This window comes from Canis lupus, chromosome 31 (assembly GCF_003254725.2).
Source record: "Canis lupus dingo isolate Sandy chromosome 31, ASM325472v2, whole genome shotgun sequence".
NCBI classification, from domain to species: Eukaryota; Metazoa; Chordata; class Mammalia; order Carnivora; family Canidae; genus Canis; species Canis lupus.
The window spans coordinates 26,658,977-26,683,301 of record NC_064273.1 but is presented as its reverse complement, the minus strand read 5'-3'; the positions used below and the strand labels follow the sequence as shown (position 1 = coordinate 26,683,301).

The 24,325-nt window shown below is 42.5% G+C and overlaps 1 protein-coding gene across 1 annotated transcript in view; it reads left to right on the top strand.

Moving 5' to 3' along the window:
- Positions 1-24,325, top strand: part of TIAM1 (TIAM Rac1 associated GEF 1) — a 202,249-nt gene that overhangs the window by 80,650 nt on the left and 97,274 nt on the right. The window contains 2 exon segments of the mRNA XM_025450018.3: positions 5,717-6,164; positions 11,499-11,671. Of these exon segments, the coding sequence (XP_025305803.3) occupies positions 5,717-6,164; positions 11,499-11,671 (621 nt within the window).

Genomic DNA, 24,325 nt, shown 5'->3' with positions numbered 1-24,325 from the left:
CTGGGCTGCTCTGAGAAATAATTTCTAATCACATTTGACTTAAAAGTGACCAACTGATCTTACTGTCCTTGGATTGTCCCAGGGCTCTTGAACTTTGTGGCTAATTACCTTTTCAAAACTTCTGTTCCCCTGTCATGGACACAGAAAACCTGTCCCTCAAAAGTATTTCTAAGTTGGCCCATGAAACCACTGGAGCTTTGCCACAATGTATCATTAGCCCACATTCCTGCTGAGTGACCCTTCAGTTTGCCAAGGCAGTGAAAATGGGCTTGAAATTTGCCCTCACCGGGCACCCCGGGTGGCTCAGCGGTTTAGCACCGCCTTCAGCCCAGGGGGTGATCCTGGAGTTCCAGGATCGAGTCCCATGTAGGGCTCCCTGCATGGAGCCTGCTTCTCCCTCTGTGTCTCTGCCTCTCTCTCTCTCTCTCTCTCTCTCTGAATAAATAAAATCTTTAAAAAAAAAAAATTTACCCTCACCTCCTCCATTTACCAGAGCTTATTTAAACGTTTGTGGTCCAGCTCTAGGACTACGATCACTCTGGCCTAGCAGCTGTGGCACGCTCTGGGCGATACAGCTGGCCACTTGTGCATCCGGTAGGAAAGTGCATGCGTTCCTGCTGGGAAACTGCCAATGCCATGGGAACTGGCGAGTGCTCTCAAAATCTGGCTTGGGAGGATTTGTCCAGGGAGAGTAGGATTTAAGAGCCTCTATACCCCCTGAATGTTGTGTATAATCGGAAACCTCTTCAGTGGAGTGTTTCTAACACGGGGAGAGTTGATTTTGAGTAATTTCCAGGAAATCTTGAACTGGATTGTGCTTCGTGTTGGGAGTTACCTCTCTGGGTAGCTAGAGTCTTACCATTTCCCTTGAGTTCCTTTGACTTTTGAATTAGAACTCAGTATTTAATCAGGACGTCTCGGTGGCTCAGTGGTTGAGCATCTGCCTTGGGCTCAGGGCGTGATCCTGGAGACCTGGGATCGAGTCCCACATCGGGCTCCCTATGTGGAGCCTGCTTCTCTCTCTGCCTGTGTCTCTGCCTCTCTGTGTGTGCGTGTGTGTGTGTCTCATGAATAAATAAATCAAATCTTTAAAAAAAAAAAAAGAATCAGTATTTGATCAAATACTAGGACCTATCAGATGCTAAGATGTTTCCTGCAGTAGGAACATACCTTGCATTTGCTACAGACACTGCTGAGGCTCCCATGGGACTCTCCTAGGGTTGGTCTTCTGGATTTCCTGCTGCTGGGAAGAGTGGGGGACATTTCAGGGGCTTCTGAGTATGGGGAAAATCTGGTTTCTCAGGTGTGAAGTGTCCTTGAGACCGAGGTGGGTAGGAGGAGGAACTCTTGGAAAGATGACCACTGGGAATGTTTGGATGCGAATGGTCCTGACTTTCTTTGGAGCTGCTGGAAGGTGCATGGCAGTGATAGGCATCCGGCATTTGAGAGTGACAGGGCATTTGGGATGCAGCCTTACAGGGATGCCTGGTGTTTTTCAAAGTGTGAACCCAAGAGCACAGGGTGATGTATGAAAATCTTGAATCACTATATTATACTCTTGAAACTAATACAACACTCTGTGTTAACTAACTGGAATGAAAATAAAAACAAAGTGTGAACCCAGAGCCTCGTGTCAGAGTGTCTAGCTTTGGTTTGTACTGGAGATGCTGCGACCTTGTACATTTCTATTTCTCGTGTGGCTCTTGGGCATTTGGGTCACAGTTCTACGGATGATTCTTTCCAGAAACACAAAGTTGGGGATTACTGGTGCATGGCCTCTCATTGACCATTCAGGTGTTGAATAGTGCCTCTGCTTAGGTAGTCCTCATTGCCCATGATGCTAGAGCTTGGGCCTCTGAGTATTTGGGACATCCCAAGCTTCATGACCAAATTGGGGCTGAGGCTGGGCAACTATCATATTTCCCAACAGGCTGGGTCACATATAAGTGGGAGATGTGTACCACTGAGCCTGCTTAGTCACTTGTGGAGACAAGGTGGAGTCAGCTTGGATAATAGATCCAGAGCATTCCCCAGAAGTTACATGGGTTGCGTGCTCTAAAGGTATGCAAGCTCAGCTAGGGCCAGCAGGCCTCTTATCTGGAGTAGTCACTTCTTTACTTAGGCTAGTGGCCATCCCAGAGTTGAGCACACAGAGCCTGGGCCACTGCAAGATTACAGCATCCGTTGGCATGAGCAGATGTTCAGGTCTGGCAGAGAGGTGAGTGTCTACCAAGGTCTTAACTCTTAGTTTCTGTAGAGGCCTCAGGGTATTCTGTAAAGGGGTAAATGGTTTGTGGGAAAGTCGTAGACTGTTCAGACACATGCTCTTGAGGGTTTGGCCTGTCTGGTCTCTGCCAGCCTCCCTCCTCCTCTTTCATCTCCTCCTTCCTCTTATCCCCACTTTGAGATCTGAGCTCTTTGCCTGGCAAGTCAAGGCAAATAGATAGTCACCTAGGTTTTGCTGGGAAACCCTGGAAAGGGTATTGTTGACAAAAGAGTTGACTATTTAGACAGAACCTGGTCAGGTGCTACTTGCAGTGGGGCTGCCATAAAATAGTGGAAAAGGTGGTTGGAAGTGTGGGTTCCAACTTCCAGTCTGCCACCAGCCAGCTTGTGAGTTTCCAAGCCCAACCGTCCTCATCCATTAATCAAGGGGAATGCTTTTCAATGTTCCTTCCTATTCTAGGGCTCTGGGAATTAAAAGATGCCTTGAGTCCATTCTCTCCCTTGTTCTGAGGTCTTTCTCTTATGGACCAGGGAGGTTATCAGCATAGCTTCTCTCTCTCTCTCTTACAGAGAACTTCTCACCTCTTTGCATTTTAGAGGGGAGTTTGTAATGGATTCCTTCATTTCTTCCAGAGAAAGACTGAGACACATGAAAATATGAATCCAGATGTTTAGGAAATTCACCAGCTCTTCATCTCCCACTACTCATGGTTGTCTTCAATAATCAGTAATGGCAAATTTCCTTATTGTCTTATTGACATGGTCAGTGTCCCTGTCGGGAGAAGTGGGAGTTCTTAACCTTGTTTTTCCTTTTATATAGAGCATGTTTATCCACTGGATCTGGGCCCTGCATGACCCAGGTGGGTTGGTAGCTAGCACAGTGATGGGACCAGTAGTTACAGGGCATGTGCCCCTGAGCTGTGCCCACAGTTTGTTTGTTTGATTCTTTCTTTCTTTCTTTCTTTCTTTCTTTCTTTCTTTCTTTCTTTCTTTCTTTCTTTCTTTCAAGATTTTTATTTATTTATTTAAGAGAGAGACAGGTGTGAGAAGGGGAGAGAGAGAGAGAAGCAAATTCCCTGCTGAGCAGGGAGCCCAATGTGGGGCTCGATCCCAGGACCCCAAGATCATGACCTGAGCCAAAGGCAAATGCTTGGGCAACTGAAGCCACCCAGGCATTCTGTGCCCAGTTTCTTTATCCCCCCTAAGACTCCCGAAATCCCAGAGCTCTGAATTCCATTGGAAATACAGTTAGTCCTCAGAAGCTATCTTAACTACTTCCTGCTGCCTGCCTGCCTTCCTTTCTTTCTTCCTTCCTTCTTTTCTTTTTTCTTTTCTTTTCTTTCTTTTCTTTTTTCTTTCTTTCTTTTCTTTCTTTCTTTCCTTCAGAACAATTTTAGATAGCAAAGAGGACTCCCAGTTAACCTGGAACACCTGGCTGAGGTGGTATTCTCCAGATCTCTCCACTGTAAAATTACTTATTTTCCTCCCTTTGCATACTGTTCTCTTTGTTGTTGGGGTTTTTTTTTGAAAGTGCACAATTAATGATTTAATATATGTATACATTGTGAAATGATTGCCACAATCAAGTTAATTAACACATCCATCACTTCACATAATTGCCTTTTTTTTGTGTGTGGTGAAAACACTTAAGATCTCTACTCCCTTAGCAAATTTCAAGTAGACAAATGCAGTATTAACGATATGCACCACACTGTACGTTAGATTCCTAGAACTTATTAATTTTATAACTGAAAGTTATAAAAGACCAACATCACCCCATTTTCCCCCCACCTCCATCCCCAGCAGCCACTGTTTCACTCTCTGTTCTTTTTTTTTTTTTTTTAAGATTTTATTTATTTATTCATGAGAGACGCAGAGAGAGAGGCAGAGACATACGCAGAGGGAGAAGCAGGGAGCCCAATGTAGGACTCAATCCCTGGACCCCAGGATCATGACCTGAGCTGAATGTGACGCTCAGCCACTGAGCCACCCAGGCATCCCTCCACTCTCTGTTCTATGAATTCAATTTTTGGATTCGACTTATACGTGAATCGTACAGCATTTATCTTTCTGTGTCTCCTCTTGCTTGTCACACCTGTGCGTGCCCATCTTTTAGTTTTTCACTTAGTATCTCTTCATGACAAAGGGGAAGTTTGAAGTTCTCCCTTAGAATTGACCAAGCGAGATGCTTAGAGATCCAGGCCCGGCACCTGTCCCGGCTCGTGCAGGACTGTGTTAGTTTGTGGCTTGGTTCATTCTGCCCCATTGCCTCTCAGCAAATACCTGAGCCAAAAGCATTCATTTTTATGCCAACTCAGAATAGTCTGTTATATGTAATTGGGTGCTTGTGAGACCGAAATCTCAAAAAGTGGTTGAATTCTCAAACCATGTCTCACTTTGCCATCTCTTCTATGTCACACCCGTGTTCCTGTTCTCTTCCTTTGAGAAAAACCAGCCTCATTTCTTATCCATAAGACCGTTGAACCCGTCCTGTCCAATATTGCTGTCATTATCCTTCCTTGATTACTAGCATTATTTAATTACTGTTTATGGATATGCCTGTAGCACTTTGGAGCAATTAAGGTTCTGATTTAAGAACAGACCTGTCTGTGTCCCGGAAATGTTCAGCTTGAGAGCAGGGACAGTGCTTTGGAACTTCCAAATGTTTTTAAACTGGGAATTGATACTTCTGCATGTTGGCAGTTGCCCTAAGCTGTCACTTGGCCCTGGGGCAGTGAGTAGCTTGCTTTGGGCTCCTAGCATCCCGGCTTTGAAAGGGCAAGGTAATTGGAGAGCCTGCCTTGGAGCTGTGGGCCCCACAGACTTATTTAGCTCAATGCAGAGTGAGAGGCTGCTTGTTTTCGAGAAGTGAAGCTGATTACAGCATGAGGACTCTTGCCTATTCGTGGGACATGGGTCCTTGCCGGGTGAGTGGGTGAGGCGCTGCGCTAGTTATCTTTATAGGCCCTACATTATAAAACAGACTCCTCACCAGGCCCTTTATTTAAAAAAAAAAAAAAAAAGAGGGGTGTGGATATTAGCTGCAAGGACCTTATTATGCATTGTAACCCCCTACCTCTGCAACAGCTAATCAGCCTGCAGAATTTTCCTGGAGTTTTGGGCGGGCTGATGAGGGTAAGGGTACTGAGCTCTCTCGGCACAGCGGTGGGAACACCTCAATAGCTGAATCGCCAATTAGTTAATTAGCTAAGTCAGATAAATGATGAGTTCTTGGAAGAAGCGTTCCTTGTTCTTTAATATGTATTTCTCGAACATTCCGGATTGTTCACGTTCAGGCCAGGTCGGCTTAATGGTTTTCCTGAGCTGCTCTGCGTGCGAGTCGGGTCTGTGTGGGTCCGGGGCTTGAGGAGTAACCGGTCCAGGACAGGCTGGGAGCAGTGGTGCCCAGTGGGTCCCCGGCAGCTCCGCAGCCCCTGGCTGGCTTCTCTGCGTGATGCACGTCTTCTTTTTCTCCCTCTCTGCTCCCAAGGATGTTAATGCCGGTGAGGGCAGTGAGTTTGCGGACAGCGGGATCGAAGGGGCCACCACCGACACGGACCTCCTGTCCCGGCGATCCAATGCCACCAACTCCAGCTACTCGCCCCCCACCGGCCGCGCCTTCGTGGGCAGCGACAGCGGCAGCAGCTCCACCGGGGATGCGGCCCGCCAGGGGGTGTACGAGAATTTTCGCCGGGAGCTGGAGCTGAGCACCACCAACAGCGAGAGCCTGGAGGAGGCCGGCTCGGCGCACAGCGACGAGCAGAGCAGCGGCACCCTGAGCTCCCCGGGCCAGTCGGACATCCTGCTCACCGCCGCGCAGGGCACCGTGCGCAAGGCCGGGGCGCTGGCCGTCAAGAACTTCCTCGTGCACAAGAAGAACAAGAAGGTGGAGTCGGCCACCCGGCGGAAGTGGAAGCACTACTGGGTGTCCTTGAAAGGTAGGCCACCGGGGCACCTGGGTGGCCCAGCGATCGAGCGTCTGCCTTCGGCTCAGGGTGTGACCTCGGGGTCCGGGGATCGAGTCCCTCATCAAGCTCCCTGCAGGGAGCCTGCTTCTCCCTCTGCCTATGTCTCTGCCTCTCTCTGTGTCTCTCATGAAATAAATAGAATTTTTAATAAAAAAAAGAAAGGTAGGCGACCCAGGGCCCTGCCCCTGGTGCCTGATGCACCTTGCGCACCCTTGCGCACCTGTGCACACCATGTGTTTTAGTGACATGGAGCTTGTATTTTATACCAGTTATAACAAACTGTTTTTATTGAGATAAGAACGCTTAGCCTGAGATCTACCTGCCCTCTTAAAGTAAAGTTTTCGGTGTGCGGCACCGTATGGTTGACTGTAGGGCCCATCTCCAGAATGTAATGGTCTCTTTTAACCAAAACGTTCTGCTCCTTGGTTTTTCAGTGACTCCTCACTTCCCCCTCCCCGCCAGCCCTGTTTTGTTTTCTTTACTCTTTCACAGCTAAGTGAAGAGGAGCATCACACATCGAGTTTTCTTGTATATACAGCTGCTTCTGGTGACAGTTTTGAGGGACATGTTCCAAAAGAAAAAAAAATTTAATCACTCAAGTTAGTGAAGTACCTCCTAAAATGACTGTTTGGAGGCACATTCATTTGATTTGGATGAAATTATCATATTTTTAAGGTTAAAAAATGATAGAGTGTCACGGATTTTGTAGGGTTCGACCTAATGCTTGTTAGAATGTCTGAGCCATCATAAGTCTGTGAAAAAGCCACTGTTTGTTTTATTTATTTATTTATTTATTTTTGATTTTTTAAAGATTTTATTTATTCATAAGAGACAGAGACAGAGAGAGAGAGAGAGGCAGAGACACAGGCAGAGGGAGAAGCAGGCTCCATGCAGGGAGCCCAATGCAGGACTCGATCCCGGGACCCCAGGATCACGCCCTGGGCTGAAGGCGGCGCTAAACTGCTGAGCCACCCGGGCTGCCCAAAGTCACTGTTTTATAATCGCACTTTGAATATATGAGTGTGTGTGTGCGTGTGTAGATACATACACATGTGGGGAAATCACTGCCTTTTCATTAGGAAGCATAATACATTTATATGTTGCTATTCATTGTCATTTTACACTTTTAGAATATGTGTATATACTCTCGTGCATGTCTGCATAGGTCTCAGTAGTGTGAAAGTCGCAACACACCTGTGAGCTCTGACTTGAAAAGAATACTTGAAGCCCACTTGGACCTTCTGTCACAAGCTGAATTTGAAACAGGGATTAGGATAAGGCAGGACAGGCTTGATAGGTTAACAAGCATGAAAGACAAGCACAGGAGGGAGTCTGGGCTTGGGCCTACCAGGTGTGATGCACACTCTAGACCGTTCGATACTCAATCTCATTAACTGAGGTTGGTGTGAGACCATCCAACCCTAGAGGCACAGAATACCCTAGAGTCTGCACAGTGATGCGCACTCAGGCCAACCCTTGAAGGACAAGTAAGGTGGAGGTTGGTCCCATTACTACTAATGCCAACTGTTGCTTCAGTGCGTCAGTGAGCCAGGCAGGGAGCTTGTTAATTAGACCATATGTTTCCGTGCGTGTCACAGACCCACAATGACAATGCGTTAAGTGAGGTAGAACTGATTTCTCTCCTGCCAACCAGAGGTAGACCATCTGAAGTTGTTGTGGTGACTCCTTCCTAAGAGTCAGCCATGTCCCAGGTTCCTCCTGTTTCGTTGCTCTACCATTCCCAGATCCAGTCCCTCACCACCAGGTCCACATTCCTGCAGAAAAATGTAGTTGTGTTCCTTTGCCCTGTAGTAGGGCCGCTATAACAAAGTACCACAGACTGAGTGGTTTAACAAAAGAAATTAATTTTCTCACAGTTCTGGAGGCTGGAAGAGATCAAGATTTGAGTGGGGTTGGTGTTTTCTGACACCTGTCTCCTTGGCTTATAGATGGCTATCTGCTTCCAGTATCTTCACATGGCCTTCCCCTCTTACCTGTGTCCAAATTCCTCCTCCTCCTCCCTCCCTTTCTTTTTCTTTTTTTTTTTTTTTTTTTTTAAGATTTTATTTATTTATTCATCAGAGACACAGAGAGAGGCAGAGGCACAGACAGAGAGAGAAGCAGGCTCCCTGCAGGAAGCCCGATGCAGGACTCTATCCCAGGACCCCGGGATCATGACCTGAGCCACCCAGGTGCCCCCAAATTCCCCTTCTTATAAAGATAGCAGTTAGATTGGGTTAGGGCCCATTCCCATGACCTCATTTTACTGTAATTACCTTTTTAGAGATCCTATCTCCAAACACAGCCACATTCTGAGGGTACTGGATTAGGACTTTAACATAGGAATTTGGGGCAATATAATTCAGCCCATGACAGGCCAGGCCCTGATTTTGTGTGTTAAGCAAGCTTCCCAGGTGATTCTTACACATAATTTGAGAACACCAGTGTTAGTGTCATAGACTGGGAATAATTAGGCGGTTTTTCACTTGGGACGTGGAAGAGGGCATTGTCTGGTTCAGCGATTCCCTTAGGGAATAAATGATACGCAAAGCCAGGGTACGGCATTTCGGAGCCCAGCTGAAGAGCCCGTTAGACGAGGGAGCCTTCACTTTCTTGGTGACCCAGATCTGAGTGACCCAATCTGTCAGGATCCAGGCCCAGAACACAGAGCCGTTGAGCCCTTCGTTTCTTAATCCTGACGGGTCCCATTATATGGTGACATGCTTGGGGCTGGTCCTTGCCACTCAAAGGCAGAATGTGCTGCTGTTTCTTTCGTTAGCAACACTTAGATTTCGAGAAATAGAAAGCAGAGCACCTGGGAGCTGGGGGTAGATTTCTCCAAAGATTCTTCTACTTTAGACAGAATAATTAATTTTTTCTAAAAAGATTTCATTTAGCATTCATCTCTGGGGCATTTCTGTTGGCAACCACTGAGCATACAGATGATGTTCAAGTGAAGATGAAGGCAAACGGCTGCTTTCAGGGAGCACATGTGTCCTGGATTTGCTGCTGCATGTTAGTCTTCACACCACAGCAAGTAGAAAATTAGAGTGAAAGCTGAATTTAGCCACCTCCTGTCATGGGTGATTGTAAACCAACATTATAAAACATATAAAAACAGCAGTTTGAGAAGACTGTAAAATATGCAATGTTTGTGCACGCCAGCGTGCGTCGATGTCACCTCTTCATTATCCACAGGCTTCATTCTCTGTCCTCAACCTATGCTACCGCTGTGTTGCTCCTTTTCTTTTCAGAATCTGCTAATCATTAGTGTCACGTTAGTCCTAAAGATTAGAGCAGGATCTCTCAACAGGGGCACTATTGACATTTTCCAGGTAATTCTTTGTTGTGGGGATGCTGCCCTGGCCATGGCAGGATGTTTAGCAGCATCCCTGTCCTCTACCTACTGGATGCCAATGGTACCTCCCACCTGTGCCCCACCCCCCCACCGTCTCCCCACTCCACACACTTAGTGACAACCAACAATATATCTGCAACACCACCAGATGTCCCCTCAAGGGCAAAATCACCCTACTTCAAGAACCTCCGATTTGGAGGGAAATAGCATTCCCTGTCCATTTTCTTTCTTTATCTCTGAATCTATGCTAGCTTAAGAAGTGAAAATAGGTACAGATGATTCTGCAGTGTGTTGTATGTATTTCTAAAAAAGCCTGAGATTGTCATCGTAACGGGGATTATGGGAAAAAATAAGGTTGGGGCAGACTCCTTAACAGGCATGTCATTAAATTATATGTATGCAACTTTTTAGCCCAACAGTAAACAGATAGATAGATAGATGGATGGATAATTAAATACTCTGCTAAAAACACTCACATAGTTAACATCTTACTTTTTAACAATAAATATTATAGAAAATGTGGAACTTCCCCTTTAAGAAAAAAAGTGAATATAACTTGAATGGGTAGAAAGAAGAATCGAAACTCCTAAATTATTGAGACAAGGACAATGATGAAGAAATCATAAAGCTCGGGAGCACCATACGACAGGACTTGTAAGGAAAGCTTTGGGGAAACCATGCCAAGGGAAAAGTTGTGAAATGAGTGGACGTGGCCTACGGGTCTGCTGCATTCAGCTTGAGTTTGGGGATTTGGCATTCAGCAGCTGTTAACCTGCAGATGTGAGATATGACGGGCTGGGGGAGATTGCCTTTGGACTAATGTGGCTTTTCCATCGATCCCCATCATTCTACATTACTAATCACACATAAGCAAATTTGCTTTATGAAAACTTGTATTGTAGCTGAACAGAGTGTACACTCAAGGGCTTTGCTCTTCACATAAAGTGTGGCCGATGGTGGTGGTTGAGATGTGGAAAACTGACTGAGTGAAGAACGAAGTATAAAGTTGGGCCAAGGCTTCCCCTGAAATTGGTTTCGATTAGTTGACAGTAAATGTCCAGCCAGTAATTACTATTAAAGGGAGCCTTACTTTTAGATGGTGATGGAGGGTATCTCCTGAAGCCACCTTGCCACAAATCTCTGAGAAGTTTTTACTGTGAGTGTCTCATTAGTTTCACAGTGCAACTGAGTGTGGGCCAGGCTTCCAGCTCTTAATCTAGGCTTTCATATGTGTGCCATGCCATGTCTTCTTTCGGTAGGAACAAGGGTGTGGCTTCTCCAAGGGTGTAGCTAAGAAATCCAGTAAATTGTGTTGCCCAGTTATACATCATGTGAGCTATCTGGAAGGGATTCTGGTGGTTCCGTATAGGTTGGCGGGTCTCACGTGGTAGCACGTGTGGTTCTGACCTGGGGAGCTGAGTGTCTGACTACCACTGGCCAAAGGAGCCCTAAGACTCTCATATACCTGGAACAAAACTCTCTAAGACAGAAAGTGAGAATCTTAAAGAGATTGAGGGCATGCATGGAGGGAGTTCTGTGTGGGTTGAGAAACTATGACTTAAGAATCTTTGCCTTTTGGGGCTCCTGGGTGGTCAGTCAGTTAAGCATCTACCTTTGGCTCAGGTCATGATCCTGGGGTCCTGGAATCCAGCCCCATGTCAGGCTCCCTGCTCAGTAGGGAGTCTGCTTCTTCTTCCCCCTCTGTCTCTCCCCTTGCTCATGCTTGCTTACTCTCCCTCTCTCAAATAAATAAATAGAATCTTTAAAAAAAAGAATCTTTGCCTTTCTCCTAGTCCATCCAAGACTTCAGTACCAGCAGGGCCTCATTCTGTTTACTCTCTGGGTTTCCACACACTTTACTTTCCAGCCCTCCCCCTGTGTCAAGCTACTACCACCGACCTCTTGAGCAGCCAGCACTCATGTAGACCCCTGTTTTGTTTTCTCAGGGTGCACGCTCTTTTTCTACGAGAGTGATGGCAGGTCTGGAATAGACCACAACAGCATCCCTAAGCACGCCGTCTGGGTGGAGAACAGTATTGTGCAGTCGGTGCCCGAGCACCCCAAGAAGGACTTCGTCTTCTGTCTCAGCAATTCCCTGGGTGACGCCTTCCTCTTTCAGGTTTGTTGAGCACTTCCTTTCAGGGCATTTCAAACCTCTGAACCAGCTATCTTCCTCTCCAGCCTCTGTACCCCACCCTGTTTCCCTCTTAGTGCTGGGTTTTGTCTTTTCTTCATTACAGAAACAGGAACGATCAATGACAAAATAAACATGTACGTTGAATTCAGAAATGAGAGCCCTCACCCAGAATGTTCCAAGGGAAGCCCAGGGAAGGATGTGAGTGGAATTAGAGAAACTTGCCCCGTTTGCCATGGGTTGAAGGATTTGTCAGTGTAGTCTTGGTACCATTTGTGTAGAGCCTTAAAAAGAGATAATGAATTCCTTAATTTAGAAATTATTTGAGCTGTCAACATCTTTTTACCATAATGTTCTCTTCTAATATTACTCATAGAGTGCAATAATGACATTCAAGAAATGACTAGCTATACCCAAATAATTTCTCTTCCTCATCTAATCAGAAATTTGTACCCAGTGTTCTTGAAGTTTGGGTGTTAATTATGTTAAAAAATACTAACCGGCTAAGCACTTTAGGCTTAGCGTTTAATTTTGTAGGGAGTTTTTTGCAGTCTACCAGATGCAGTCTACCAGAACTTTTTGACGTGTTAGCTAGGAAGACTTCATCATGGATTTCCATGATGTAGGAATTTTACTCTATGCTTCCTACATGCTTCACACAGTGCTATTGAGAACAAGATTTTGACACAGTTCCTACTCTTAAAATGTGGTGTGGGAGAAAGACACAGGGATAGATCTTTGTAGGTTTGGAAAGCCTGCCTGTTAATATTAAAGGATGAATAAGGATAAATGGGGTGAAGTGGACAATGAGAATATTCCATGCAGAAGACAGAGCTAGATCAAAGGCAAGTGTAATAGGTTATCTCACTAAGTTTCTGGGTTTGGGTCCTAAGTTATTTCCATCTGGGCAATGAAAGTAAGAAAATGATAATCAATTTGTGAACAGGCAAAAAGCATCTGTTGTTTTTCTTTCTTTAAATCAGTGATATAAAACACACATAAAGAAGAACATACAAAACATAAATGTATTACTCAATGAAGTATCACAGAGTAAATACGTAACCACCACATAGGTCAGAAAACAGAAATTTCTAGCACCCTGCAAGCCACTCCCCACTCACTTATATACATGCAGGCTACTAGTTGGGTAGAGTGAATATGTATTTTATCATCCAAGCCAGGACACTTTTGTTTAGCTGGGAATGAATGTCTTCATTTATCCTTCATTTTTGAAGGATAATTTTGCTGGATATAGAATTCTTGATTGACAGTCTTATTGTAGTATTTTGAAAACACTATTGTATTGCCATCTGGGCTCCATGGATTCTGTTGAGACATCAGCTCTTAATCTTCCATCTTCCATCTACAAGGAGCATCCCTTGTATAGATGAGCTGCTTCTCGGGGTGCCTGGCTGGCTCAGTCTGTAGAGCATGTGACTCTTACTCTCAAGGTTGTGAGTTCAAGCCCATGTTGAGAGTGGAGCCTAGTTAAAATAAAAAAAAAAAATGCGTTCGATGAGTTGCTTCTCTGTTGCTACTTTTTTGTCTTTGTATTTAAACAGTTTATGATATGTCTCTAAGTATTGATTTCTTTCAGTTTATTCTACCTGGAATTCCTTGAACTTCTTGGATGTGTGGACATGTGTGTCTAAATCACATTTGGGAAGTTTTCAGCTATCACTTCTTCAAATAGTCCGCCTGTCCATTTCTCTCTTCTTCTTGGACTTCCAATATGTTTATGTTAGTTGCACTTATGGTGCAAGTCTCTGTGTCTCTATTCATCTTAATTCATTCTTTTTTTTGTTCCATTGATAACTTAGTCTGGATAGTTTCAGTTGACCTACTTTAAGTTCACTGATTCTTTTTTTTTTTTTTTTTTTCCTGTTCAAATCTGTTGTCGAGCCCCTCTGGTAAGTTTTTTATTTCAATCATTCTATATTTCAACTCCAGAATTTGTATTCGGTTCTCTGAAAAAAAAATGTTTTTTTAATTTCCCTATTGATATTCTCTATTTGGTGAGTTATCGTTCTTATTATACTTCACTTCTTTAGACATGATTTCCTTTAGTTCTTTGGATATATTAAAAGTAGGTGATTTAGTGTCTTCGTCTAGTGAGCTCCCCATCTGGGCTTTCTTAAGGACAGTTTCTGTTGACTGCTTCTTTTTTTGTGTATGTGGGTTGGAAAGCCTGCCTGTTAATATTAAAGGATGAATAAAGATAAATGGGGTGAAGTGACCTTGTTGTTTCTTTGCAGATTTCATACTTACTTGTTGAAAACTACATTTTCAAGGATATAATGTGGTGACTCTTGAAAACAGATCCCTTCACCTCCAGGGTTTGTTGTGGTTGATTGCTGTCATTGTTGCTTATTTGTTAAGTGACTTTCTTGAAATCTATAAAATATTTATTCTTTATCATGTGCGGTTACTGAAGCCTCTGCTCAGTTTAGTAGGCAGCTAACGATTGGAGAGATTTCCTTAAATGCCTGGAAGCAATTATCTTCCAGTCTTTCCCGAGGATCTCTGTATCTTCAGCTCTCGGGCAGCTAGTTAACAACTCTGCCTTACATTCAACTATGTTTTCAGAGCCTCAGTGTCAGTCAGAGGGGTGAGTGGAGGGCCTTCTGAGGGTTTTGCGGATGTAGCACAGTCCTATACATGTATGTGACTTTCTAGATTCTCAAGACTACGAATATCTTATTCCCCAGCTTTTTAAAAAGTTTCTTAGTCTGCTACCTCTTTTGCCCCAATTGTCATCACTACCTCAGGCAGCTATGATATATAACAGTTGTTACTGATTATTTTCCACAAATTCCCCTTGGAGTAAGGACTATCTGCACAAGTGAGTGCTGAGAGATCAAATAGCAGCAAGCTCTGTGAATGGAGGTGTCCTGTCAACTGTCAGGTCACATAATGACAGTTCTCTGACAATAGTGTTTTGTGGGAGCTCATTGCCCCCTTCATTGATTTCGGGACTTCTGTTTTTCACATGATTGTGGAGATAGGGAGATGAAGATGAGAATAAGGCAAACGAAAATGTCCTCAAAACTTGCTATTCTTACTGGGATTCAGCTATCAATTTTTCTGGTGGAAGCACCTAAGATTCTGGTAAGACTCAATTAATTGCTGAGCTCTGATGAAAAAGTTGATTTTGACAACTTTTGCTATTGTTACCAATTTTACAGAGAAGCAGTTTTTTGAGGTCGATACTCTCCCATTTCCACTGATGAACCCATCAGGACACTTTACAGACTAGAAAGTTTTGAGAGATATACCAGCTCCATTAACAATTATGCCAGGAGAACAGGTATAAATTGCAACAGATTCAGGCTAACTGGGATGTGTAGCAGCCTTTCCATAGGTACATTTTGGTTGATCCCAATTTGGAGGGATCATGAGCAGTGTTGCTAGGGTACTCTTGAATCTGTACTCATGGTATGTTTGTCCACATTTCTCTGAGTGTATACCTAGGACTGGTATTGTTATATCATGGGATAAGTGTACAGCTTCAATTTTAGTAAACAGTTTCCAAAATGATTGAAATAATTTATGCTCCCATCGGCAGCCTAGGAGAATTCCAGTTGTTCCATATCCTTGTCCACACTTGGTATTGTCAGATCTCTTTTGTTTTTAATGTGTAAGCTATTAATGTGAAGCTGAGCACATTTTGGGGAGTTTAATGGCCATTTCTTAGTATCATCTTTGTGAAGTACTTATTTCAGGTGCTTATTCCTGCCTACTTTTCTATTGAGTTGTCTCTCGTAATGATTCACGGCCATTCTTTACGTATTTTATCTATCAAATCTTTGATGATTATTTGCATTGCAAATATCTTTTTTCACTCTGTGGCTAGCTTTTTACTCTGTTAAAAATATCCTTTGTTATACTGACTTTTTAAATTTAATGTATCTCATTTCTCAAGTCTCTCTTAATGGATAGTGCTTTGTGTATCTTAAAAACTCAACGTGCTCTGAGTCATGAAGATGTTCTTCTATATAGCTTATTAGCCATTGTTTTTCTGCATCTGGCATAGCTTCTTATTAATTATTTGGCTTCTTATTAATTATTTGGATGTCTTGTGTATGAGGGAATGCCTAACTACGCTAACAGTAACAATAATAATACTATATGATATCAGCAACTATCGTTTACCAAGCCCTTATTGTATGACACCATCTTGAAAGTGTTTTACAATGTGAGTCACATATAATTCTTTAGAAAAAATTTTTAAGTATAGTTGATACAGCATGTTTTATTAGTTTTAGGTGTACAACATAGTGCCTCTGTAAGTGTAGTTACCACCTGTCACCCTACAACATTATTACAGTGTTATTGACTGTATTCCCTATGTTGTACTTTTCATATCCATGACTTACTTATTTTATAACTGGAAGTTTATACCTCTTAATCCCCTTCACCTATTTTGCCCATCCCCCTACTTTCCTCCCCTCTGGCAACCACTGGTTTGTTCTCAGTATTTACGGGTCTGTTTTTGTTTTTGATTGCTCATTTGTTTTGTTTCTTCAGTTCCACATATAAGTGAAATCATAAGTTTAATTTGTAGGGCAATCAGTGAGTTAGATTGTATATCCATATTTTAACCAATTAATGTGGACTATGCCCCCTATTTGGTGAAGCTCGAGGTTTTATAAAGGCTAAGAATTATACACCAAGTAACACAGTTACTGAGTGTTGGCTGGATTCAAACCAAGTCTCTCTTTCTGTAGAGTCTTATCGTCTAAGTATACTATTTATCCCATTTCTTTTACTATTTACCCTAAGAGGAACATGGGCAGGAATCACTGACCACAGCCAAAAGGCACTAATCACTTTCTTAGAATTAAGCCACTCATTGGGAATATTTCAGTATTTTGGCCGTTCTTGCCTCAGTACACAGTTTAGATAATCTGATCAGTTTCAGAATACTCTCCTTTTTACTTCCACACTGCTGATGTGAATTCTTTTTGAAAGGACCTTCCTGGCCATAAAATTGCTGGTACAATCTAAATATCCAATAGGTCAGAATTGAATAAAATTCTTTGTGGCAGCATAGGACCTTATTCATGAAAACCTCTGCATCCTCTTGTTTTGGTGAAATCTGTATGCTACTTACATGGGATAGAGCACAACATGAACCTTTTCAGATGAAATTTCTGCTGTTTGGGATCCATGAGGGCATTTTCTACCTTCTACTTATTGTAATTCACATGACTCTAGAGGGGCTAAGTTTGAAAGAAACCTGTGTGTGTAAGGAGTGAGGTTAATGCAAGGGAGATCAACCCTGAGTATGGAAGTAATTTGTAGGCTATTCCAGCCCTAGGGCTCAAGTCAGTGGCACACTTTACAGAGCCTGTATGCTGCTGATTTGTGCTGTTATTCAGGTTTGCCCATGGTAAGGAGATTCATGTTACCAGCAAAAGCAGAAAAGGGGTTTTGTGTGCAGGATGGGGTTGGGAATGGGAATGAATATTAGAGCAACTCATGTAGAAGAAGTGCTATGCTGTCTGCAAAGGGAGGCAATGCCTCCTGCATCTAAACTATTTTAGAGAGCCCTTCCCTCCAACTAAAAGTCAGAACCAGCACCTACCACCTACAAAGTACAATTTCATATTGGGCCTTCCATTGTCCACTACTGGTTGATGTTACATATGATTCCAAAAAGCTTAGTGTTTTATGGTAAGATGATTCCTGATTGGAAAGAACATCATATGCAATGCTACATCTAAAGAAGTGTAGAAGGGATTCCTGGGTGGCTCAGCTGTTGAGCGTCTGCCTTTGGCTCAGGGCCTGATCCCGGATTCCCGGGATTGAGTCCCACATCGGGCTCCTTGCATGGAGCCTGCTTCTCCTCCCTCTGCCTGTGTCTCTGCCTGTGTCTCTGCCTCTCTCTCTGTCTCTCTCATGAATAAATAAATAAAATCTTTAAAAGAAAAAAAAAAAAGAAGTGTAGAAAATATCTCTAAGGAGGTCACTGCCTTTCCATAGTAAGTTTTCTTATCATTTTGTCACTTGTATGAGGGTATATAGCATGCATATTAAAAAGACACTAGTGGGAAAAGAATAGTATTTACACCATTATGATGAATTAGGGATTAGATGTAATTATCTAAGTCAGATGTCGTATAGTTAGCAAATGCTCATTAAATGTTACAGTTCTCATTTTAATTATAAAGAAAAAGTGACTAGCCCCCTGTACTCCTCTTAAATAAGTATCTTTACAGAAGTTGAGTGTGGTTTCTCTGTGAAGAGGCTAAGGCTTTGAGTTTTATGAGGCTCTTAGGCTCTGGACAGTTATCTTGAAGCACCACATCTGGTTCTTTGTGGACCTGATGAAGGTCATTGGTACACATGCCCTGAACTGGGGCAGCCAGATGAGGGAAAAATCTGGAACTCATCTTTCACAAGGAGGCATCAAGTGAACTTGGAAGAAGAGACTCCAGAGGAGATTTAGTGTCTTGGACTTGAGTAGATTAAAGTCCTATCCTTGCTCTCATGGTGGGCACTATCTCTGCAAAACCCCTGACAGCTGGTCAGCCTTCTCACTGCATAACCACCTCCCTCCCTGGGAAGCTTCCAGCTCCTCAACCATCTGCTTTTGCTGGTTAGCTCCAGGATTTATCAAGTTTTTTGTTGTGTTACATTCTTCCTGGTGACTTTGGTCATATCCCTTTGTTCCCATATGTTTTCTGAGTCTAAAGCAAGTCTTCTTTCTTAAAACCTTTTAAATGCTTGAAAACAGCTCTGATCAGCTTCCTGCCATGTATCCTGTTTAGGCTTCCCTATTTAAGGTTTCTGAGCCATTCTCCCTACAATTCAGTTCTTCTCCTTGATGTTCCTCCTGATAAATAGTTCTGGAACCCAGCACCCTGTCCCCCATGAAGTTAGTCCTGTGCAGCCTGCCTACAGTATGGTTCCTGCTCTTCTAATTTTTTTTTTTCACAATGCTAGTGTCAATTCCTTAATTTATTAGGAACCACACCAAACTATTGACTCATACTAAGCTTGTGGTTTATCAGACCCACAGCATTAACTCTTACAAGATCTCTTCCATCTTATTTTAATAGAAGTTTGAAGAACACAAAATACAGAAGTGAAATTTACTTCTTTGAAATTTTATGTTTGTGGTTTCTGTCCTTCTAATGAACTTGTCAAAATCTTCTTGGATCCTAATTTAATCTTCCCTCTTAACTTCATACTCTCTGCAATTAAGACAAACTGGATGTTTGGTCTTTGTTCTCTCTGTTGGTTTCAATGTTGCCTTAGTCTGTGGCGAAGTCCTGTTTTCCCACCATCATGGATCATCTTCCTGCCTCTAGCCAGCCACTTTGGAAATACTTATCTTTGGTTTTGGCATGGATTAGTTGTCAAGAAGGGTGAACTCCTAAGATGTAGGAAGCCCCAGGCAAAATTTTTTTATCTGTGTAAAAAATTTGACTCACCCTAGATCGACTTTATAAACACCATTCTGGTGGCTCACCTCATGCAATCTAGTGAAAGAAATACCGGCTAGGCTAGTGGGAACCACCTCTAGGCATAGGCTCATGTCCAGGAGCTCCTCAGCATATCTTATTGATACCACATATGGGATATAGGGTCAGAGAGCTCCATGAAGGAGAGGAAGTGTACTGGAGGGAAAGGGAGTGTTCTTTCTGGACCCTGTCCTTTTTCTGGAACCAGAAGGGGTCTTTTCAAATATGGGGCCCCATTTGCTTAGCTCTTAGGAGAATGTGGATGGAACGTATAGATATTGAAGTACAAAATGAATACACAGGGCTAGTAATCATTTACAACACATGACCTATCATTAGTGTATTAAGAGATCTCCGTACATATGTTAAAAGTATAGTGCAGAGATATAATAGTGGCTAAGCTAGATTTTAGCATATGACCTGTATATTATTATGTATTTACAAATAATATGTTACTAACAGTATTCAATTTTCATTTTACATTTTTTTAAATTTGTACAAAGTCAGTGTGAGCACATAGTTTTAAAGAATTCAATTAACCTTAAAAGACTTTAAGTGAAGTTCTCTTCTCATTCTTCCTGTGCCTCTTCCTCCATCCTTGGTCCCCCAGAACAACTGTGCTCAACTGTTTTAGCAAGTTTTTTTGTTTGGTTGGGTTTTTTTTTTCTTGTATTTACCCTCACTTTTCATTAACATACAGTATTTCTCAATTGAGTTTAGATATTAACTACTGACTTTTCTGTGATGGTAGATATTTATTTAGTTGTATTATATATGAATTCTCCTTTTCTTACATTCCTATATAGTTATATGAACATTTAAGATTAAATCAATAGTCTCTATTACACTGTTAGGATGTTCTATACTGCTATGACCATATAAATAATATTAACTGCTGGGCTAAATAGCGTATCATTTTATTTCCTTCTTGAACAACTTTTTGTTTTTTTCCTGCAGTTAATGCCTGCCTCTTTTTTCTGCTCCATTTACTTATTTTTATGCTTACTTAGTAGCAGTATTTTCTAAATCTCCAATTTATCACCTAGTCATTTAGTACTATTTTGTTCTCTGAGACTGCCTTTCCTGGCCCTTTATCTTTCTGCTCCAATCTGCTCTCTAGGCCTCAGGCATAACAGTTACTTCACTTTAACAGGCTTTCCCTTCATTACCCTAGTTAGATTCTTGGATTGCAAGTCTTCCTTTTTTCTCTTTCATATTCATGAAAACAAACAAGCAAACAGACAAACATGTAATGACTTCCTATAAAGTCGTTCATATTTGAAAATGTCTTCATTCTACCTTTTACTTTAATCCTTGAGTAATTTGGAATTTTGGTTTCAAATTATTTCCCCTTTGTTCACTTATGTTCTGATGCCATTCTCATTTCTGATTATCTTGTGTGTGCTTTATTTTCTCTTTTGAAGCTGTAGAATAATTTTCTATAACCAGGGTTCTGATTTCTCAAAGTGATTTGCCTTCTGTTGAGATTTTAATTTTAGCTATTTTTTAATTCCTAAAAGCTTTTCCTTTCTCTCTCTCCCTCCTCCTCTTTCTACCTTTCATTCCCTCTCTTTTTCCCTGTCCCTTCCTCCCTCCCTTTCTATTTCTCTCTCTCTCTCCTTTCTTTCCTCCCTCTCTCCTTCTATCCCTTTTCCTTCTTCCCTCTTTTCTCTCTCATTGTACCTTTTTCATTGTAACCTGTGCATTTGTTTATTGTTTATAGCTTTAGATCCTTTTGTGCCTCTGTCTCTGAGGATGTTACTGGGTTTTCAGGAGACTTTTGTGCTTCAGGCATTCTCTTTCTTCGTGATGCATTTTCTTCTGTGTGCTCTGGTCTCTGCCTTTCATGCTAGAGGCTTTCATCAAATGTGTGGTGGCCCTTGATTCCCTTGATTATCTGATCATATTTAAATGTGAGATACCAAAAAAGTGCTTGGATATTGTTCATGCCATCTACTGGGGTTTTTTACAGCATGAACAGATGGTAAGACCTTTTTGTTGAGGGTGTCCATTTGACAATATTTGTTGGTCTTTTCTGTGGGGCTACTCAGCTTTGCCAGAGATGAATCCTGCCATTGCCATTTACTGGGCAGGCTTCCATTTATTCCTCTGTTTGCAGCAAATGATTCCTTCTTTTGTTCCTGTCTTCCTAGAATCCGGAGCCTCTCTTCTTCAAAGAATTTACCTTGGGTGTGTGAGGGAGGTAGGGAGGTGTTGGAGGGAGCGGTGCCCAGTTGTATGACTTTTTCCAGCAAATGAGAAGAGACCCATAGTAAGTTTTCATTACGGTTATTAAAAATGATAGTTTACTGGGACAGCTGGCTAGCTCAGTTGATAGACCATGTGATTCTTGATCCTGGGGTTATGAGTTTGAGTCCCACATTTGGTGTAGAGATTTTTATTACTTAAAATTTTTTTTAAATGACAGCTTACTTAAACCTTGTATAAATAAAATTTAAAAAAACAAGGGAAAAAAAGACTTTCAGAATTCACACAGGAACTTCATTTCCAACTAATCTCTTAAAAACATAAAACTTTTTTCCCTTTTTTTTATTGTTCTTTTTAAATGGAAAAAAGTTCAATCTACTTTATAATTATTCTTGTGCTTCTATAAACTCAAATTATCTGAAATTTTAGTTTCCTAGATCTGGCATATATTCCCTAGTATTTCTCTCGTTTAAAATGAATTTCCCTTTTCCTGCCACTCACGTAAACCATTGATTATCTGAAATCACTGAGTATCCTCCATTCAGTTGGATAATTGAACATAGATCTATTTAAATACATAATGAAGCCCCGAGCTTCATCTTAACTCTGCACTCAAAGGGGCTCTTATGCAAAATGCATTTTTTGCTGATTATATTCCTCTGTTGGCAAGAACTTTGCTTATTCCCTTCACTGAACTTTATACAGTATTTATAGCATCTCCAGAAGGCAAAAGGAAGAACCACAAAATTCAGTCTTGATACCTGTCTGCTGCTGTTTGTTTAATGGAAGCAGATTAGTGTGGAAGTCATGACCATTTGGGTGGAGGGAGTCGTCGTGTCTCCTTCCTGTCCTTTTGACCACTGGATTCTGACAGAGAGCCCTTTAGTAGACCTCATGTCCCTAATTAAACTCGCCTGGTTCAAGACGGTAATGCAAAGGTAGTGGCTCTGAAAAGCTTTTTCTAGCATGTCAGAATTTAAATCCTGGAGAGTCCACGCTGGGAGACATTCTATCAAGTTAGTGGTCTGCTGTGACCAGCTCTGAATTGTTAAGCCTGTAAACTGCCATGAACTATTAAGAGTTTTTCTACTTAACTCACTGTTGACAGCAGTCAGGGTAGACTTGGCCCACCCTCTCATCGACACATAGCTTTGGGTATGCCACCGGGAACGGACAAGTCCTTTCAAAAAGCTCATTTAGTGAATTGTGCTTCTTAGAAATAGATTTGGCCTAATGATAGAGAAAGGCAGAGACCGCTGTGTTGTTGAGACAGGACAGCAGGAGCAAAAGTTCCCTCTAATGGAACTGCCTTCAGCCACCAACAGGCTCCAGCAAAGCTTAGAAGCTTGAGGCATGCTTAATGGTTAAAATGACTGATGGATAAATTTTTCATCAAGCCTGTAATCAGACTTTTCTATCTCTCTCTAGGTTGTGGGGCTTGGTGCTTTTATTTATTTTTTTAAATTTTAATTGTAGTAAAGTACACATGACATACCATTTTAACTATTTGTAAGTGCCCGGTTCAGTAGCATCACCACAGTCCATCTCCAGGAATCTTCATCTTGCAAACCTGAAATTCTGAACACTAACTCTCATTGCTGTCTTCCCCTAACCTCTGGCAACCCCCATCTTTCTTTCTTTAAATAAATAAATTTCAGGATAGCTGCTCTGCCAAAATTAAATGTACATCTTCCAAAGAATGTTTAACTTCATGGACTAGTATCAGTCTTTCTTTCTACTTTTTTTTTTTTTTTTTTTTAAGTTATCTTGCCCCCACATGAGGCTCAAACTTACAACCTCAGGGTCAAAAATTGCATGCTCCACCAACTGAGCCAGCCAGGTGCTTTCTTTCCACTTCTTAACTGGGTTGTAAACATAAATTCTCTGGCATCAGAATGGAGGGTATTCTCTGAATTTGACAGAGACCCTCAAAGGTGGAAGGAAGAAGGGACCCCGCTTTCAATAAGTAAAGAGAGGAAAAGGCTGTCATTGTGTAGAACCTGTCAGATTATGGTTTTTCTTGGAGATTGAAAGTGTGTTATATCGACGCTTTTAAAAGCATTGAAATAGGATTCTTACAGGGTGGTGAGATTGCCCTGTAGGAAGGAGCAGCCCTCATATCTCCATGGCTTAAGATACCTTTTCATTCCTGCCACATGTCTGATGGGCATTGGCTGTGAAGCTGTGTTTGTCCCAGACACTCGGGGACCCAGACTGACAGAAGGTTCATCTTGACACATTTTCCACGACTGTAAGCAAAGGGACAGGAATGGGCGTGAATTAGGCTTTTGTTTTGTGATGACGCATGTCACTTCTCTCCAAATTCATTGGCCAAAGCCAAGTGACATGGCCACACCTAACTTTAACGGGAGCAGGAAAGTTCCATCCTCCTGTGTCCCTGGGGAGAGCACAAAAGAGTCCATGTACAACAGGAATGACACCACAGGGGCCCAGGCCTTGGGGTAATTGATGAGGACTAGGGGTTCAGGAGCAGCATGGCGTATTTAACAAAATGATTTTAAGCACAGGATTGGTAAAGATCCAGGTTTATACTAAAGTGCTGTGTTATCCCTGCCTTTTTCTGGGCTTTGGTCTCTCCATTCATACAATGCACCTGGGCCCCTTCTAGATGAACATTTTTATTTAAAATTTTAAATTCCTAACTTAAATTAGCAGAGCCCGTATCAGGAAGTTTAAGATCTTACCATTAATTCCTCAGATCTGATATCAGGCGTGTAGGGATTTCCTTTCTTTACCCCATGCCTTGGGGCAGGAGGGACCTGGGAGCAGGGGGTTCTGACTGAGGTGGGGGTGGCAGGAGAAGCCACGGGGGAATGGATGCTGACCTCACACTAGGTATCGACCTGCCAGGTGTCTTTACAGGAGACATACCTACCCTCTCCTCCTCAGTGGCATGTGCCACCTCTGCGTGGATTCCATCTGAGACGCTCCCAACAGTGTC